Genomic DNA, 19136 nt, shown 5'->3' on the forward strand with positions numbered 1-19136 from the left:
ATCTCACCAGAGGAATAGATCGGATAGACGCACAGAGTCTCTAGCCCATAATAGAGGAATCGCAAAGCAGAGGATATGGGATTAAGATGAGGGGGGAAAGATTTAATAGGAATCCGAGGGGTAACATTTTCACACAAAGGGTGGTGGGTGTATGGAACGAGCTGCCAGAGGAGGTAATTGAGGCAGTTAGTATCACAATGTTAAAGAAACATTTGGCCAGGTACATGGATAGGGGCAGGTTTGGAGGGATATTGCCAAACACAGGCAGGTGGGACTAGTGTACATGGGGCATGTTGGCCGGTGTGGGGCAAGTTGGGCAGGTGGCGCGCAAAGATTTTGTGAATCCCAAATTCCTGGGGCGACCGCGTGTCACTGCCTACGTCACCACGCGCGCGTCACGTGCACGTCGTGACACGCGGGTCGTGACACGTAAATAATGTCCGGTAAATGACGCGCAAATTACGCCCAAGTGGGACAGGCCCTTAAGACCCGATGACTCTGTGTATGCGCAGAGGGAGATTCACCAAGTGCGTTGCGCCATTGTATGGTCCCTGAATGAGTTAACTACCACGGCGATTTGTCCAATGAAGTACAATATTTGATGATGTCAGACAGTTTGAAGCAAGCAACGATCTCAAATTGGATGCAAGAAGTGAGTTGTAACGGTTCCAAGAAGAACAGGTGCAAGACAAGTGTCTCTTTATTCCCCGGTCCGTCTCAGCTGCCGTCTCTACCGAACACCCCCACACCATCCCGTTATCTCTCCCTCCCTCCCCATCCCCCCCCCCCCCCCCCCCCCCCCCCCCCCCCCCCCCCCCCCCCACCACCCCACCCCCACCCGCAACAAAAAAAATCATTTCTCAAACAGACTTTCAAATCCTCATTTTAACTCCGAATTGCCAAGTGAGTATGGACAGGAATACGATGTCAATCTCACAAACAGCTCGTTTTTGTTTGCAAGCCATCTGTGCATGAAGATGTTAATCGAACCTCAGCCCAGAGTGTTTGAAGTAGATTTAGTTTAGTTTATTGTCACAGGTAGGGTGGCACGGTGGTGCAGCAGTAGAGTTGCTGCCTCACAGCGCCAGAGACCCGGGTTTGATCCGGACCACGGGCGCAGTCCGTATGGCGTTTGTACGTTCTCCCCGTGACCGCGTGGGTTTTCTCCGGGTTGCTCCGGTTTCCTCCCACACTCCAAAGACGTGAAGGTTTATAGGGTAATTAGCTTTGGTAAAAAAATTGTACATTTCCCCCGATTGTGTGCGGGATAGTGTTAGTATACGGGGTGGTCTCTGGTCGGCACAGACCCGCTGGGCCGAAGGGCCTGTTTTCCGCGCTGTATCTCTGAACCAAACTAAACGTAAATTAGATCACCTGGAGGAAAGAGAAAATAAAAGATTTGCAGGCCAGCGGGGAAGGAGCAGGGGACAGCTCTAATTCACGGGAGCAGACTTAAGTTCTGACTCGAGTACAATGGAGTCAAGTGGCCTCCTGTGTAGCTTTACACACGGCTTTGTTCCTTGAGGGGAATACTTGTTGGAGGAAGGACGATCTAATTATGTTTCTCGTCCCACAGGCCTTAGGTAAACACCACTCCAGGCACCAACACTGATGTGTATTTGTACGGGATCTGTGCCTTTAACATCGTACTAGATTAAAGAGACACAGATGGGAATACAGGTGTTGGAAAGAACTGCAGATTACACCAAAGATGGTCACAAAATGATGTTGGATTAATGGGCCTGTCCCACTTAGGTGACTGCCGATGAATACAACATTGAAATTCACCGATGTCAGCACATTAACCTGGCCACAACCTACGACAGCACCGACGTCAAGCTACGTACATCTGGCGCCAAGCCCAAGGTCGACACTGTCGCCAAAAATGTTTCAACATGTTGAAAAGATTTCGGCCACCAGAAAGGCGCTACGACTCTTTGGGCGACTGAGAAGACTACTCACGACCCCGGCAATCACCAGCGACCGCACAGTCTCCTGTAGTCGCCTAAAAAGTCGTCCATGGGACAGACCCATAACGCAGTGAGTCAGGCAGCGTCTCTAGAGAAAAGGAATAGGTGACATTTCGGGTGGAGACACATCTTCAGACTGAGAGTCATAGAGATACAGCATGAAAACAGGCCCTTCAGCCCGAACTTGCCCACACCGGCCAACATGTCCCATCTGCACTAATCCTAACGCTACCTGTCCGCGTTTGGCCCATATCCCTCCAATCTGAAGAAGGGTCTCGACCCGACACGTCATCCGTTCCTTCTCTCAAGAGATGCTGCCTGTCCCGCTGAGTTACCCCATCTTTTTGTGTCTATCTTCAGATGGAAATACAAAGGGATTAGTGTTGCCATTTTAGTCAGTATCCTACTCAGCTCAGGCCCCAGGGCACACAAACTACACCAGCTATCTGTTGCCAGGCAAGAGAGAGGCTTAGATGAAGAGGAAAGTAACATGAAACAGGATGTGGAGGATGTGGACAGGTGAGGCGTGCGGGTGATATTACTGTGTAAGTCACTGCTTCCCCTTCCATTTCCTGAGCTGCTAAGCCAATCCTTAAACCAACTCAGCATCAATAACTACCACAAACCTCAGTTGCTCTTTAGACTTTGGCGATACAAAGAGTAAACAGGCCCCTCGGCCTAGCGAGTCCGCGCCGACTAGCGATCAGCCCGTACACTCGAACTATCCTACACGCTAGGGACAATTTACAGAAGCCAATTAACAGAGAGTGGTGAATCTCTGGAACTCTCTGCCACAGAGGGTAGTTGAGGCCACTTCATTGGCTATATTTAAGACGGAGTTAGATGTGGCCCTTGTGGCTAACGGGATCAGGGGGTATGGAGAGAAGGCAGGTACGGGATACTGAGTTGGATGATCAGCCATGATCATATTGAATGGCGGTGCAGGCTCGAAGGGCTGAATGGCCTACACCTGCACCTAATTTCTATGTTTCTAACCTACAAACCTACACGTCTTTGGGATGTGGGAGGATACTGGAGCACCAGAGGCAAACCCACGCAGCTCACAGGGAGAACATACAAACCCCATACAGACATCACCCGTGGTCAGGATCGAACCCGGGTCCCTGATGCCCGTAAGACACTAGACAATAGGTGCAGGAGTAGGTCATTCGGCCCTTCGAGCCTGCACCGCCATTCAATGTGATCATGCCTGATCATCCCCAATCAGTACCCCGTTCCTGCCTTCTCCCCATATCCCCTGACTCTGCTATTTTTAAGAGCCCCATCTAGCTCTTTCTTGAAAGCATCCAGAGAACCTGCCTCCACCGCACTCTGAGGCAGAGAATTCCACAGACTCACCACTCTTTGTGAGAAAAAGTGTTTCCTCGTCTCCATTCTAATTGGCTTACTCCTTATTCTTAAACTGTGGCCCCTGGTTCTGGACTCCCCCAACATTGGGAACCTGTTTCCTGCCTCTAGCGTGTCCAAGCCCTTAACAATTTTATATGTTTCAAACCATATGTTCCAAATCTTATATGTAAGGCAGCAACTCTACCACTGCGCCACCGTGCCGCCCCAATATAGATCATGGCTACGGCTGCAATGGTCCTTTAAGTGGCCAGCAGCAGCTGGGACTTTGAAAATGGCATCAAAACCTGGGACTCAGTAGGCTGTTTCTATGCATTCAGTACTTAAACAGTTAGACAGGTACATGGAGAGGACAGGTTCGGAGGGATATGGGCCAAACGCAGGCAGGTGAGCCTTGTGTAGCTGGGACATGTTGGTCGGTGTGGGCGGGTTACGCCTGTTTCCACACCGTATCACTCCGCGACTGTAACCATTTTCGGAATCACTCTGGCCTGCATAGATTAGCCCCACGTAACATTCGCCCAATGAAACGTTTCACATTTTAATGCGAGGATAGACACAAAAAGCTGGAGTAACTCAGCGGGACGGGCAGCATCTCTGGAGAGAAGGAATGACAATAGACAATAGACAATAGGTGCAGGAGTAGTCCATTCGGCCCTTCGAGCCATTCAATGTGATCATGGCTGATTATCCCCAATCAATACCCCATTCCTGCCCTCTCCCCATATCCCCTGACTTTCTTTAAGAGCCCCATCTAGCTCTCTCTTGAAAGTATCCAGCGAACCCACCCTCTGAGGCAGAGAATTCCAGAGAATGGGTGAGGTTTCGGGGTGAGACCCTTCTTCAGACTCTGAACTCATGTAGAACTCATGGACTTCCTTCACATTTTATTGCAGCGGCTCGTAACTCATTAGGTTCAACTCTCAAGAGTTCAAGTGAACACGGTTTCCTTTTTATGTTTATAATATCTAGAGGAGGGTTATCTAATCAGGAAATGGATCGACTCACATGACTACAGAGAGCAAGGCTCCCTCGACACGCACCCACCCACCAAACCGTACCAGAGCAGAAATAGCACTGGCTGGATGTACAGAACTTAGTGTTACTAATAACATTTATATAGAACCAAATCAGTTTCACAATTCTAATTTAGACTCTCCCTATTTTGGTTCCACACAGCCGTTCTCCTCTACTGAAATCAATGGTCAATTTTCTGCCTTCTCTGGCCTAAATTGTGCAGATTGCTCTGGTAAATAAGCCATAGGATAGGAACTGCCATGATTCTGGCCTCCCATGCAGTTGGGAAAGGAACTAATGTTTAAGTTCAAGACTTCTGCCATTACATGCACGGGACTACAGGCATTGCAGTCTTAGACAATAGACAATAGACAATAGCTGCAGGAGTAGGCCATTCGGCCCTTTGAGCCAGCACCGCCATTCAATGTGATCATGGCTGATCATCCCCGATCAGTACCCCTGTTCCTGCCTTCTCCCCATATCCCTTGACTCCGCTATTTTTAAGAGCCCTATCTAGCTCTCTCTTGAAAGCATTCAGAGAACCCGCTTCCACCGCCCTCTGAGGCAGAGAATTCCACAGGCTCACCACTCTCTGTGAGAAAAAGTGTTTCCTCGTCTCCGTTCTAAATGGCTTACTCCTTATTCTTAAACTGTGGCCCCTGAAACTTGTCCGTGAACTATTGACAGTCCTGTTGATAATTAGTTTAGTTTGGAGATACAGCGTGGAGACAGGCCCTTCGGCCCACCGAGTCCGTGCCGACCAGCGACCCCGTGTACACTAGCACTAACCTACACAACGGGGACGATTTACAATTTTACCAAAGCCAATGAACCTACAAACCTGCACGTCCTTGGAGTGTGGGAGGAAACGGAAGCACCCGGAGAAAACCCACACAGGTCACGGGGAGAACGTGCAAACTCCGCACGGACAGCACCCATGGTCAGGATCGAACCCGGGTGTCTCTGGCGCTGTGAGGCAGCAACTCTACCGCTGCGCCGCCGTGCCTCCGTCTTTGGATAGTGAGCGCTAGTGATAACTAGTGCTAGTATGTAAAGTTTTTTATGGAAACAGGAAGCGTTAATACACGACGGCACGTGTGAACGCACGCACGCACGTGTCAGCTATCATCAGTCGACGGTAACGTGCACGGCTTTGTTTTGAGAACAAAACGGTTTAAACGCAGCGTGTAGCGCCCACCATACTGTCCCGCCAACCTCTCCAGGGTTGGGAAAAATTCCAACATTGAAACGCAACATGGCAAAAATGCAAAGATGCACTAGCGCAGGTAGACAAAAATGCTGGAGAAACTCAGCGGGTGAGGCAGCATCTGTGGAGCGAAGGAATAGGTGACGTTTCGGGTCGAGACCCTTCGAAGAAGGGTCTCGATCCGAAACATCACCTATTCCTTCTTCGAAGGGTCTCGACCCGAAACGTCACCTATTCCTTCGACGAAGGGTCTCGACCCGAAACATCACCTATTCCTTCGACGAAGGGTCTCGACCCGGGAACGTCACCTATTCCTGTGCTCCACAGATGCTGCCTCACCCGCTGAGTTTCTCCAGCATTCTTGTCCACCTTCGATTTTTCCAGCATCTGCAGCTCCTTCTCAAACAAGACGCACTGTCGCATCAGTTGAGAGAAACATTTAGACTGTACGTGGATAGGACAGAGCTGGAGGGATATGGGCCAAACGCAGGCGGGTGGGACTAGTGTGGATGGGGCATGTTGGCCGGTGTGGGCAAGTTGGGCCGAAGGACCCGTTTCCACGCTGTATCACTCGAGGAGCATCCAAGATGTTCCAACTTTGAAAGGAATATAAGATTGCCGCTGCTTCGGAATAAGACGATGGGGCAAGTGTTCCTGTGGAAACCCATCGACGAGGCTGGAAGAGCATATCTGTATTGCAGAGGTGGTGGGAGGTATGTATTTCTGCTCAGGGACCTGCCTGCCTGCCAGCCCTCCCAATGCTACAAGGTGAACTGTTCAGAAAGACAGGTCTTTGACAGGTAAGGAGGACCCTACAAAAATCAAACTAAAATGATAGACACTACAAAAATGCTTGCGTCTTCTTGATCTTTGTAGTAACACAGGGTAGTATCAATAGACAATAGGTGCAGGAGCAGGCCATTCGGCCCTTCGAGCCAGCACCGCCATTCAATGTGATCATGGCTGATCATATCTTGAGAGAGTTACAGACAGACACACAGATAGACACAGACACACACAGACACAGACACACAGATAGACACAGACACAGACACAGACACAAAGATAGACACAGACACACACAGACACAGACATAGAGATAGACACAGACAAACAGATAGACACAGACACACAGATAGACACAGACACGGCCACAGAGACACAGACACAGACACAGACAGATAGATTGAAACAAACAGAGAAACACAGATAGACACAGACAGAGACAGACAGATAGATAGACAGACAGAGACGCACACACAGACACGCGCTCACACACACGATTTTGTGAGAGGAGTTTGGAGAGGCGGGGAGAACCTTTCTCTTTTGTGGAGAAAACCAGAAAAGATGGAAAAGCAAATGGGACAAGAGGTGGAGACATGCAGGAAGTGTCTGGCAGCCAGCCCTGTGTTTGGGCCGGCACATCCTCCCCACACACTGGCCGTGATTATGTGCAGTCTCTGGGGAACGGGGCCCAGCAGAATGGATGCAGGAATATTGAAGGAAATGAGGGCAGGTGCAGAGGGAGCGTTGCCTGTAATCATTCAACACGCCAGCGCCGCGCTCGTTACTTCTAGGAGTTCCATTTCCATTCTATTAATTACATGCACGTTTGGTTTATGCATAGAGTTAGGAGAACACTGAATTATTCAGGCTGCCGGGTTCATTCCATTTTATTTGGTGCATTAAAGGTCGCAAAAGACGGGGAAGGGAGGAGACTGTTCCGTCTCCCGGAGCTCCGTTAGCCTATTCAGTTACAACTCATCTCCTCCTCTTTCCCTTAATGTTTCTAGTTGTGTACGCCTCCTTGCCACCTCCCCCCACAGCCAGCAATGAACTGTCCTACGTTCTCCTTGAGCATCCTCTGCTTTGATCTGTCCTTTTCACACATCACCCTTCCATATCTCTAGTCTCCTTCTCCCCTGACTCTCAGTCTGAGGAAAGGTCTCGACCCCGAAACGTCACCCGTTCCTCCTCTCCAGAGATGCTGCCTGTCCCGCTGAGTTACTCCAGCATTTTTGTGTCTACCCGGACTTGATCCCAGATTCACTTCGTAGCCCAGGCCAACATCCCTGGAGTCGTCTCTCACAGCCGGTCGGGAGTTTCAATCAGAGACCCCCGCTACCTGTAGCTTTGTGTGGGATGGGGAGGAAGGAACTGCAGATGTTGGTTTAAACCAGGGATAGACACAAACTCAGCGGGTCAGACAGCATCACTGGGCTGGGACCCTTCGTGTTCTGCACCCCTCCCCCCCCTCCTCCCCTCATACATCAGCAGATCACCCCTCAACAGCCAAAAATCTGTAGCCTCCCTGTGATCTAGTATTGTGTTGGTTCACATGCTTGATCAATGGTGTTTTATCATTAATGTCTTATTATTATTATTATTAATGTTTAGTGTTTTCTGAGTCATTGGTAATTGTCACTGTATGTCATGTTGTTACTTGTGGGCCGAGCACCAAGGCAAATTCCTTGTATGTGAATACTTGGCCAATAAACTTACTTAATGTCTAACGTCAGGCAGCATCTTTGGAGGATACAGAAGGGCTACGTTTTGGATCAAGACCTTTCTTCAGACTCATAGGCGACCTTTCGACCCGAAACGTCACCTATCCAGAAATGCTGCCTGATCTGATGAGTTACTCCAGCACTTTGCGTTCTGCGTAGGGCACAAGAGGTGACAGCGCTCTGGCAGGGAACCTCTGAAACTGTGTTAAAGAGGAATCCTTTACACCACAGCATCTTCCAGGCCAGCTGTCAGCTATGGTACTTTTTAAAGATGCTCCCGTGGTTCACTTTGCAAACAGTGAACCCTATACCCGAGTCTACAGAAGGACATTCCACAGCGCTACCTTTCACTTTGATCTTAATTTCAATGCCTCACTGTGTTTCTGTGACACATACAGAAAGCTTCATCTAACAAAAACATCAAGCCCCCCCCACCATCCCCCCCCTCCCCACCGAAACAATGACCAAGAAACCAACAGCAAGGCTTTGGAAGCACAGGAAGTTCGGCATGTCCCCTTCACCTCTCACCAACTTCTACAGATGCGCCGTAGAGAGAGGCATCGCATCGCAGCTCGGTTTGGGAACAGCTCCAACCCAGACCGCAAGGAATTGACGAGAGCTGCGGACGCAGCAGCCCGGACCATCACCGCAAACCAACCTCCCTTCCATTGCCCCCATCTACACCTCACGCTGCCTCGGCAAGGCCAGCAGCATAACCAAGGACGAGTCGCACCCTGGCCACTCCCTCCTCTCCCCTCTGCCCCATCAGGCAAGATATACAGAAGGGTGAGATTCTTCCCCCCGATGGTGGAGCTTGATCAGCCCGACGCGGAGGGCCCAAATGCCGCCAGCTCTGAGAGTCAAGATCGTCCCGTCAACGGAAGGCTCGAGGCTCCCGATCGCTGGAGGACAAAGAAGGGAAGAGATTGACGGTTTTTTTTCGCCTTCCATCACATTGAGGAATGTGGAGGAGTCACTGTGGTGGATGTTCATGTTAACATGTGTTTTGTGTGTTCTGTTGCTTTTTATTGGTATGATGACTGTATGGAAAATGAAATTCCTCGTATGTTGCAAAACATACTTAGCTAATAAAGTGATTATGGTTATGAAACCCACACATCCAGATTCAGGGACAATTTCGCTCCTGCTGTTATCAGGCAACAGATGAATAATCCCATCACCAACTAGAGAACACCTGAGCTAACATCTACATCATTGGAGACCCTCGGACTATCTTTAAATCGGGCTTTACCTTGCACCAAACGTTATTCCCATTATCCTGTATCTGTACACTGTGGGTGCTTTGATTATGTCATAAGGTCATAAGAGATAGGAGTAGAATTAGGCCATTCAGCCCATCAAGTCTACTCCGCCATTCAATCATGGCTGATCTATCTCTTCCTCTTAACCCCATTCTCCTGACTTCTCTCCAGAATCTCTGATACCAGTACTATCTGTCTCTGCCTTAAAAATATCCACTGACTTGGCCTCCAAAGCCTTCTGTGGCAAAGAATTCCACAGATTCACCACCCTCTGATTAAAGAGATTTCTTCTCATCTCCTTCCTAAAAGAACGTCCTTTCATTCCGAGGCTGACACCTCTAGTCCGAGACTCTCCAACTAGTGGAAACATCCTCTCCACATCCACTCTGTCCAAGCCTTTCACTGTTCTGTACGTTTCAATGATGTTCCCCGCTCATTCTTCTAAACTCCAGTGAGTGCAGGCCCAGTGCCATCAAACGCTCATCATAGGTTAACCCACTCATTCCTGGGATCATTCTTGTAAACCTCCTCTGGACCCTCTACAGAGCCTTCCTCAGATATGGTGCCCAAAACTGCTCACAAAATATTCCACATGCGGCCTGACCAACGCCTTCTAGATCCCCAGCATTACATCCCTGTTTTTGTATACGAGCCCCCTTGAAATAAATGATTGTGATTATGTATAGTCTTCCCGCTGACTGGATACCTAATGTGTAGGGTGAAACTGCAGATGCAGCTTTGAATTGAAACCAGACACAAAAGGCTGGAGTAACTCAGTGGGTCAGGCAGTGTCTCTGGCGAGAAGGACTAGGTGACGTTTTGTGCCAAGACCCTTCTTCAGACTGAGAGTCAGGGGAAAGGGGAATGGGAGATCTAGACGGCACTCAGGACAAATGAATGGAAGTAAACATGGGCGTTCACGGTGGCACGTGCAGCGGTAGAGTTGCTGCCTCACAGAAAATGCAGCGCCAGAGAACTGGGTTCGATCCCGACTACGGGCGCTGTCTTTACAGAGTTTGCACGTTCTCCCCGTGACCAGCGTGGGTTTTCTCCGAGATCTTCGGTTTCCTCCCACACTCCAAAGACGTTCAGGTTTGTAGGTTAATTGGCTTGGTGTAAATGTAACAACTGTCCCTAGTGTGTGTAGGATAGTGTTAATGTGCGGGGATCGCAGGTCGGCGCGGACCCGGTGGGCCGAAGGGCCTGTTTCCACGCTGTATCTCAAAATTAAACTAAAAACAGCTTCAGCAGCTACTTTAGGGAGGGGTTCCTCCATTCCAATGCTCTGTGCAAGGACGTGCTTCCTTACATCACCTCAAACATCTTGGCCACAGTTCAACGTTGCCCTTTCCTCTTCATCATTCCCCAGTCAACAGAAACAGATTCTGTATCAAATCTCAGGTGGACAAAAATGCTGGAGAAACTCAGCGGGTGAGGCAGCATCTATGGAGCGAAGGAATAGGTGACGTTTCGGGTCGAGACCCTTCTTCACTGATGTGGGGGTGGTGGGGAAGAAGGAAGGAAGAGGCGGAGACAGTGGGCTGAGGAAGAGCTGGGAAGGGGAGGAGAAAGCAGGGACTACCTGAAATTGGAGAAGTCAATGTTCATACCGCTGGGGTGTAAAACTACCCAAGCGAAATATGAGGTGCTGCTCCAGTTTACAGTGAGGCTAACTCTGGCCGTGCAGGAGGCCCAGGACAGAAAAGTCGGATTGGGAATGGGAGGGGGAGTTGAAGTGCTGAGCCACCGGGAGATCAGGTTGGTTATTGCCAACCGAGACGAATTGTATCAAATCTCAATCACCCTGCAAACATCCACAAAATTAGATCATCCCTTAATCTTCCCAACTCAGGGGAATACAAAGCAATAGCAACATAATCAGATACTGTTGAATGCAAAATCACACAAGACTCTTGCTGTATGCCACTATTGTCCCATGCAGTGTGTTTGACACAAGGTAACTCTATCTGTTACTGACGCACAACGGCCACTGGTGTGAGGAGAGGGTGCTGTCTCTGCCAATTGCTATTCACCAAACACATAGAATCCTTGACGCCATCGCAGAGTTACACAACACAGACGCAGGCCAGAGCAGAAACAGAAATAGTCTGAACAAGGGTCCCGACCCGAAATGTCACCTATTCCCCTTTTCTCCAGAGATGGCTGCCTGACCCCCTGAGTTACTCCAGCATTTTTTGCGTCTATCATCCACAGAAGCAGGCCCTTCGGCCCAGCACGCCCATGCCGGCCAAGTCATCTAACCCTAGCTAGTCCCATCAGGCCCATCTCCCTCCAAACCATTCTCGGAGCAGGGTTCGGGAACAGCTCCAGCCAGGACAGCAAGAAAAGCAAGAATTTCATTGATCTGGGACACTCTTGAATCTTGAAGAAATTGCAGAGAATCGTGGACACAGCCCAGACCATAATATTGCAAACCAACCTCCCTTCCCTGCACCCGTCCAAGGGATTTATTTATTTTCTATCTGTACCCATCTCCGCTCCTGCCTCTTCCCTCTGGCAGCTCGTTCCCTGTGGCCACCATCCTCTGGGTGGAAGAGTCCTCAAGGAACATGGCGAGCAGACAGAGACATGGTGCGGATCAGTCCCAATCTAACTGGACGTGCCCACGATGTGATTATTGTTGTGAAGTCTTGCTAATATCCTACAATGTCACCAGACTGCGCAAAGCACTGGGGGGGGGGGAGAAGGGGGGGGGTGGAGGAGGAGGGGGGAGATGGGGGGGGGGGGGGGGGGGGGTGGAAAGAGGGGGGGGGAGGAGGAGGAGGGGGAAAAGGGGGGAAAAAGAGGGGGGGAAAGGGGGGGAAAAGGGGGGGGTGGTTTGATTATGAAAGACATCACCGAAACGGAAATAATTTGTCAGAAATAACAGGCCGATGGGATCTGTTTCCGAGGAAGATAGATGCAAATATGCTGGAGTAACTCAGTGGGCCGGGCAGCATCTCTGCAGGAAAGGAATAGGACATGTTTTGGGTCGGGACCCTTCTTTGGCAATTTGTACCTCTCCCACCCAGCCCCCCCGTCTCCAAATAAATAGACAAAAGATGAGGTGCACATAACCCAATATTTCATCGTTAGATTTAGCAAAAACGAAGTCATTATTTCACCACAATATTTATTGCATAAAGTGCACAAAAATTCCAATTACCCGATATTAGGAGATTCATACAGGTAGAGATATATGGACACACGCACACACGCACACGCGCACGCACACACACACACACACACGCATATACACACACACACACACACACACACATACGCATATACACACATGCATATACACACACATATACACACAAACACATACACACACACACACACACACACGCATATACACACACACACATACATACAACACATGTACCCACACACATGTACACACGCACATGCGTACATATACACACACACGCATCACATACATATACACACATATATATATACACACATACACACGCACGTATACACACAGGGACATATACACACACACACACACACACACAGAGTCAAAGGCACAGAGGTGGGAAAGAGACACGACTGCACAAAGGGGGTGACAGAAAGACGAGTGTACAAAGAGTTAAAGAGACACACACACCTTTAAAGACAGGGTGACAGGGGCAGAGAGAGGCAGCGACATGTAGAGGCACACACACACACACGCGCGCGCGGAGAGAGGGAGACTCACACACGCTCGGCTGCAAGAAATTCTGATGCATTTAATTTGCATTTTTTGTTGTTGCATGGAACAGTCGGGCATTTGTTGGGTGCCGCTCGCTAGCTGTCGCCCAGGCCGGACGGGCAGAGAGAGGGGCGATAATGGAGCCAGCCAGGAGTGTCCCCCTACAGAGAGGGTTTCCATGTGGAAACCGCGGGGCGACACACACACACTCACAGCCGCCCCTCTTTCTGCACGGTCCTCTCTTCTCCTCTCTCTGCTGTGGCTACAACTCGGGGGGGGGGGGGGCTAGTACCCCCCTCTGCTGAGCCGGCTTCACCCCTTCACCTATCCCCCTCCCCCTCCTAACCCCCTCCCCATGCATTAACCCCATTACTCACCCAAAAGTTGCCCCCAAAGTGTTGCATGTCGACCCCGGGAGCCGCAACAAAACTGATACACTGCAAGAAACTGACACAGCGCTCGCTACACCTCCTGTGCCTTCATTGGACTCCACACTCGTCCATCAAGCTCCCCACACCAAACCCCAGTCTCCATTGGACACAGAGGCCGTCATTCGGGCCACAGAACCCACCCACCCCCCTTGAAAGTAACCCTCTCTCTATATTTCAATTGGCCTCGTTTAAGAACGGCCGGCAAATATCTAGTGTGTATTGGTCGGCTCTGCACATTAGTAGATGCTGGTTGGCTTTCAAAACGGTTTCCACGTCTCGGAAACCTGCCTCTCTCGTTTCATGTGCAGGAAAGAACTGCAGATGCCGGTTTAAATCGAAGGTAGACACAATATGCTGGAGTAACTCAGCGGGACAGGCAGCGTCTGTAGAGAGAAGGAATGGGTGACGTTTCTGGTCGAGACCCTTCTTTAGACTAGTCTCTCGCTTTAAGGGTGTCCCGGCCCGCAACGTCGCCCATTCCCTTCTCTCCACAGATGCTGCCCGTCCCGCTGAGTTACTCCAGCATTTTGTGTCTATATTTAATATATATATCTATATTATTAAAAGTCTGATCTTGACCGCTTTTGGCCCACTGTGCTGCGATTTACGAGAGCCACCTCGCTCAGAGCTCCCCTCCGCCTTCCGGGACTGGAGGATTTTTCCCATTGATAGAAAATCAGAGAGATATTAATGTTTTTTAAAAAATCGACATTCTCTCTGCTGCCCCTGCTGGTGGCAGGGAGGAGGGACTATAAAACCTGGAAGTGTTGTCCCTCACTCAGTCTCTGCCAGACCCAGGAAGCGAGAGGGTCTCGGCTCTCTGAGCTGCGAATAACACTGAACGCATGTCTACTCAACGGTGAGTCCCCTCGATGCGGCTGTAAAGTGGCTGCAGCCCAATTGTTTGCCTCGCCTTTTTAACAAGTTTGTGTCAACAAAATGAATTTTGGGTGTCAGGTGGCTGCAGCCCAATTGTTTGCCTTGGTTTCGCTTTTAAAATCGTTGCAGCAGTTGCATGCCAGCCCAAGTATCCATTCGGCCCACAATGTCTATACTAGCCCTCTGGAAACCAGTACCTTTGGCCCGCAACACCCATACTAGTGCAACAGACAACTCCCCCCCCCCCCCCACTGGCGAGCAATATTGGAATTGGTGGGGAGGTGGAATATTGCGTTGGTGACCAGCCCTCCCATCTATATTTATGGAGTTTGGACAATCCTTTGGCTATAACCGAGTGACCCTGTGCAATTTCATCAACATTTCTGCTCACTCCGGATAAAGAGGCGATTTCAACATTGGAGGCACAGGGAATTGCAGATGCAGGTTTACAACGAAAAAAAGGCACAAAAGTGCTGGAGTAACTTGGAGGGCCAGGCAGCATATCTGGAGGACATGGATAGGCGATATTTCAGGTTGGGACCATTCTTAACTGGTTGTCGTTGGAGGGAGAGGTGGGGAGGGGAGAGAGAAAGCTGGATGAGGGGAGGGCTGAGACAAAGACTGCTGAGTGATAGGTGGATACAGAGAAAGGTTGAAAGAGATGCGAATTGTGAAGACAGAGGATATCTTGGGCGCGTAGCATGGTGGTGATGTGCTACAGAGTTACTGCCCTTGCAGCGCCGGAGACCCGGGTTCGATCCTGACTACGGGTGTTTTGTGGATGGAGTTCGCTAGTTTTCCCCATCACCATGTGGGTTTTCTCCGTACAGACCGCGCCCGTAGTCACGATCGAACACGGATCCCTGGCGCTGTAGGGCAGTAACTCTGCCTCGCTGCCCTGTGTGGTCTCTATTTGCAAAGATAGAGATATTACATCGATGGGTTGACTTATAAACAGATGTCTATGTGCTGGAGGCCACTGGGTCCATTATCCAGCCCACCACACCATGTTGATCTTGACCTTTAAAGGTACACAAAAATGCTGGAGATACTCAGCGGGTGCAGCAGCATCAATGGAGCGAAGGAAATTCCCATTTCCTTCGCTCCATAGATGCTGCTGCACCCGCTGAGTTTCTCCAGCATTTTTGTGTACCTTCGATTTTCCAGCATCTGCAGTTCCTTCTTGAACACTTGATCTTGACCTTTAGTTTAGTTTAGAGATACAGCACGGAAACAGGCCCTTCGGCCCACCGAGTCCGTGCTGACCAGCGATCCCCGCACATTAACACTTAACCTACACACACTAGGGACAATTTACATTTACACCAAGCCAATTAACCTACAAACCTGTACGTCTTTGGAGCGTGGGAGGAAACCCAAGATCTCGGAGAAAACCAGCGCGGGTCGCGGGGAGAAGGTACAAACTCTGTACAGACGGCACCCGTAGTCAGGATCGAACCCCCCGTCTCCGGCGCCGTAAGGCAGCAACTCTACCACTGCCTGACCTGTACAAACTACCAACATCAGGGTCTGGCCACAAAAGGCTGGAGCCCAGGAGGATGAGGGGTGATCATTCAGATTCAGATTCAGATTCAATTTTAATTGTCATTGTCAGTGTACAGTACAGAGACAACGAAATGCATTTGGCATCTCCCTAGAAGAGCGACATAGCAAACGATTTGAATAAAAAAAAAAAAAAGTGTCCGGGGGGGGGGGTGGTGATTGGCAGTCACCGAGGTACGTTGTTGAGTAGAGTGACAGCCGCCGGAAAGAAGCTGTTCCTCGACCTGCTGGTTCGGCAACGGAGATACCTGTAGCGCCTCCCGGATGGTAGGAGGGTAAACAGTCCATGGTTGGGGTGAGAGCAGTCCTTGGCGATGCTGAGCGCCCTCCGCAGACAGCGCTTGCTTTGGACAGACTCAATGGAGGGGAGCGTGGAACCGGTGATGCGTTGGGCAATTTTCACCACCCTCTGCAATGCCTTCCGGTCGGAGACAGAGCAGTTGCCATACCATACTGTGATGCAGTTGGTAAGGATGCTCTCGATGGTGCAGCGGTAGAAGTTCACCAGGATCTGAGGAGACAGATGGACCTTCTTCAGTCTCCTCAGGAAGAAGAGACGCTGGTGAGCCTTCTTGATCAGAGTAGAGGTATTGTGGGTCCAAGAGAGGTCATCGGAGATGTTGACTCCCAGGAACCTGAAGCTAGAAACACGTTCCACCTCCGTCCCGTTAATGTGGATGGGGGTGTGCGTGCCGCCTCTGGACTTCCTGAAGTCTACAATGAGCTCCTTGGTCTTCTTGGAGTTAAGGGCCAGGTTGTTGTCAGCGCACCATGTTGCTAAGTGCTGGACCTCCTCCCTGTAGGAGCTGTACAAGGTCATGAGAGGAATAGATCGGGTAGCCACACAGAGATCTTGCCCAGAGTAGGTGAATCAAGAACCAGATGAACCTAACTATTGCATCCGCTGCTCTAGGTGTCAGCTGCTCTACATCGGTGAGACCAAGCGTAGGCTTGGCGATCGCTTTGCCCAACACCTCCGCTCGGTTGAATGTGTGAAGGGTGCGGTGATGGAGTGAGTATAAACGCCAGCACAGTGCAAGCGGAGGGGCTGAATGGCCTGTTTCTGCGCTGTAAACACCCCAATCCATTTCCACACGGAACAGAAAGACAGGCAGGATTTTGTTGATGCAGGCATTACATGCCGCATGATTAATTATGCATTCTAGCAACTTCTGCTCAGAGATATTTATGCCCCTGTGTGCAGGAATCGTGAGTAGATACTGAGACAGCAGAGATATTGAGACTTCGGGGAGCAGAGTGTTTGATGTGACTCACGGTATCTCCTTAATCAAACGCACAATCATCTAATTTTAGATACACTTCTTAAAACGTAACAATATTCCAGGATCTTTGCTGGAGCTTGAACAAGCAACATTTGATGCTGATCCACATTAAAAAAATAGCATTAGACCCATTAACCAAAAGCTCACTCATAAGAGTAGGGTTTGGACTTTAGAGATACAGCGCGGAAACAGGCCCTTCGGCCCACCGAGTCCGCGCCGACCAGCGATCACCCCGTACACTAGCACTTGAATGACTGATCCATTCCAATTGTAACATGTGACAAGTCACGTTAATATTCTTTGTTTAACACAGCCAAGGTATGCAATGAGGGGCCACAGAAAGGGCACTGACAAAGTTACTAAGTATTCCATTTTACGCAAACCATTTACGGAGCACCCAGAGGAAACCCACATTGTCAATAGACAATAGACAATAGGTGCAGGTGCAGGCCATTCGGCCCTTCGAGCCAGCACCACCATTCAATGTGATCATGGCTGATCATCCCCAATCAGTACCCCGTTCCTGCCTTCTCCCCATATCCTCTGACTCCGCTATTTTTAAGAGCCCTATCTAGCTCTCTCTTGAAAGCATCCAGAGAACCGGCCTCCACCGCCCTCTGAGGCAGAGAATTCCACAGACTCACCACTCTTTGTGAGAAAAAGTGTTTCCTCATCTCCATTCTAAATGGCTTACCCCTTATTCTTAAACTGTGTGTGGCCCCTGGTTCTGGACTCCCCCAACATCGGGAACATGTTTCCTGCCTCTAGCATGTCCAAGCCCTTAACAATCTTACAGGGAGAACGTACAAATTTTTGTACAGATAGCATCCGACGTCAGGATTGAACCCGGGTCTCCGGCGATGTAAGGCAGCAACTCCAGTGCTGTGCCTCGAGCTGCCCTTGTGCCCCTGAGAGAGCATCGCACAGCCATGATTGAATGGTAGAGTGGACGTGATGGGCTGAATGGCCTAATTCTGCTCCTATCCCTATAGAAACAGAAAATAGGTGCAGGAGAAGGCCATTCGGCCCTTCGAGCCAGCACCGCCATTCATTATGATCATGGCTGATCGTCCCCAATCAATAACCCGTGCCTGCCTTTTCCCCATATCCCTTGACACCTCTAGCCCCTAGAGCTCTATCTAACTCTCTCTTTAATCCATCCAGTGACTTGGCCTCCACTGCCCTCTGTGGCAGGGAATTCCATAAATTCACAACTCTCTGCGTGAAAATGTTTTTTCTCACCTCAGTCTTAAATGCCCTCCCATTTATTCTAAGACTGTGGCCCCTGGTTCTGGACTCGCCCAACATTGGGAACATTTTTCCTGCATCTAGCTTGTCCAGTTCTTTTATAATTTTATATGTTTCTATAAGATCCTCCCTCATCCTTCTAAACTCCAGTGAATACAAGCCTAGTATTTCCAATCTTTCCACATATGACAGTCCCGCCATCCCAGGGATCAATCTCGTGAACCTACGCTGCACTGCCTCAATCACAAGGATGTCCTTCCTCACATTAGGAGACCAAAACTGGACGCAATACTCCAGATGTGGCCTCACCAGAGCCCTATACAACTATGAACTTATGAAGGGAATTCCAAGGGAGAGAATCCCAGGCTGCTGGAAGAATGAACAGCTTGGATGGGCCCCAGGGATGTGGGAAGATAAAGGTCTCACAGGGAATTTTTAATTTTTTAACATTTTAAAATAAGGACATACTATTAAGGAGCAGGGTAGATGGGATCTAGTTAGAACGTAGGCAGCAGAGAGAGAGAGACAAAATGCTATCGTAACTTAGTTGGGTCACACTGAAGAAGAGTCATAGTCACACAGGGTAGAAACTGGCCCTTCGGCCAACTTGTCCCTCACAGACTAACACGCCCCCATCTACACGTCCCACCTGCCTGCGTTTGGCCCGTATCATTCTAACCCAACCCACTCCATAGAGTCAC

General features: G+C 49.8%; 2 protein-coding genes across 2 annotated transcripts in view; one reads left to right on the forward strand and one right to left on the reverse strand.

The window, feature by feature from the left end:
• LOC129710928 (F-BAR domain only protein 2-like) overlaps positions 1–13501 on the reverse strand; it is a 68822-nt gene extending 55321 nt beyond the window's left edge. The window contains exon 1 of the mRNA XM_055658235.1: positions 13409–13501. Within this exon, the coding sequence (XP_055514210.1) occupies positions 13409–13435 (27 nt within the window). The 5' untranslated portion in view covers positions 13436–13501. The remainder of the gene's footprint in view (positions 1–13408) is intronic.
• sugp1 (SURP and G patch domain containing 1) overlaps positions 286–19136 on the forward strand; it is a 120800-nt gene continuing 101949 nt past the window's right edge. The window contains exon 1 of the mRNA XM_055658420.1: positions 286–289. The gene's annotated coding sequence lies outside the window, so the exon portion shown is untranslated. The remainder of the gene's footprint in view (positions 290–19136) is intronic.

This window comes from Leucoraja erinacea, chromosome 29 (assembly GCF_028641065.1).
Source record: "Leucoraja erinacea ecotype New England chromosome 29, Leri_hhj_1, whole genome shotgun sequence".
Classification (NCBI taxonomy): Eukaryota; Metazoa; Chordata; class Chondrichthyes; order Rajiformes; family Rajidae; genus Leucoraja; species Leucoraja erinaceus.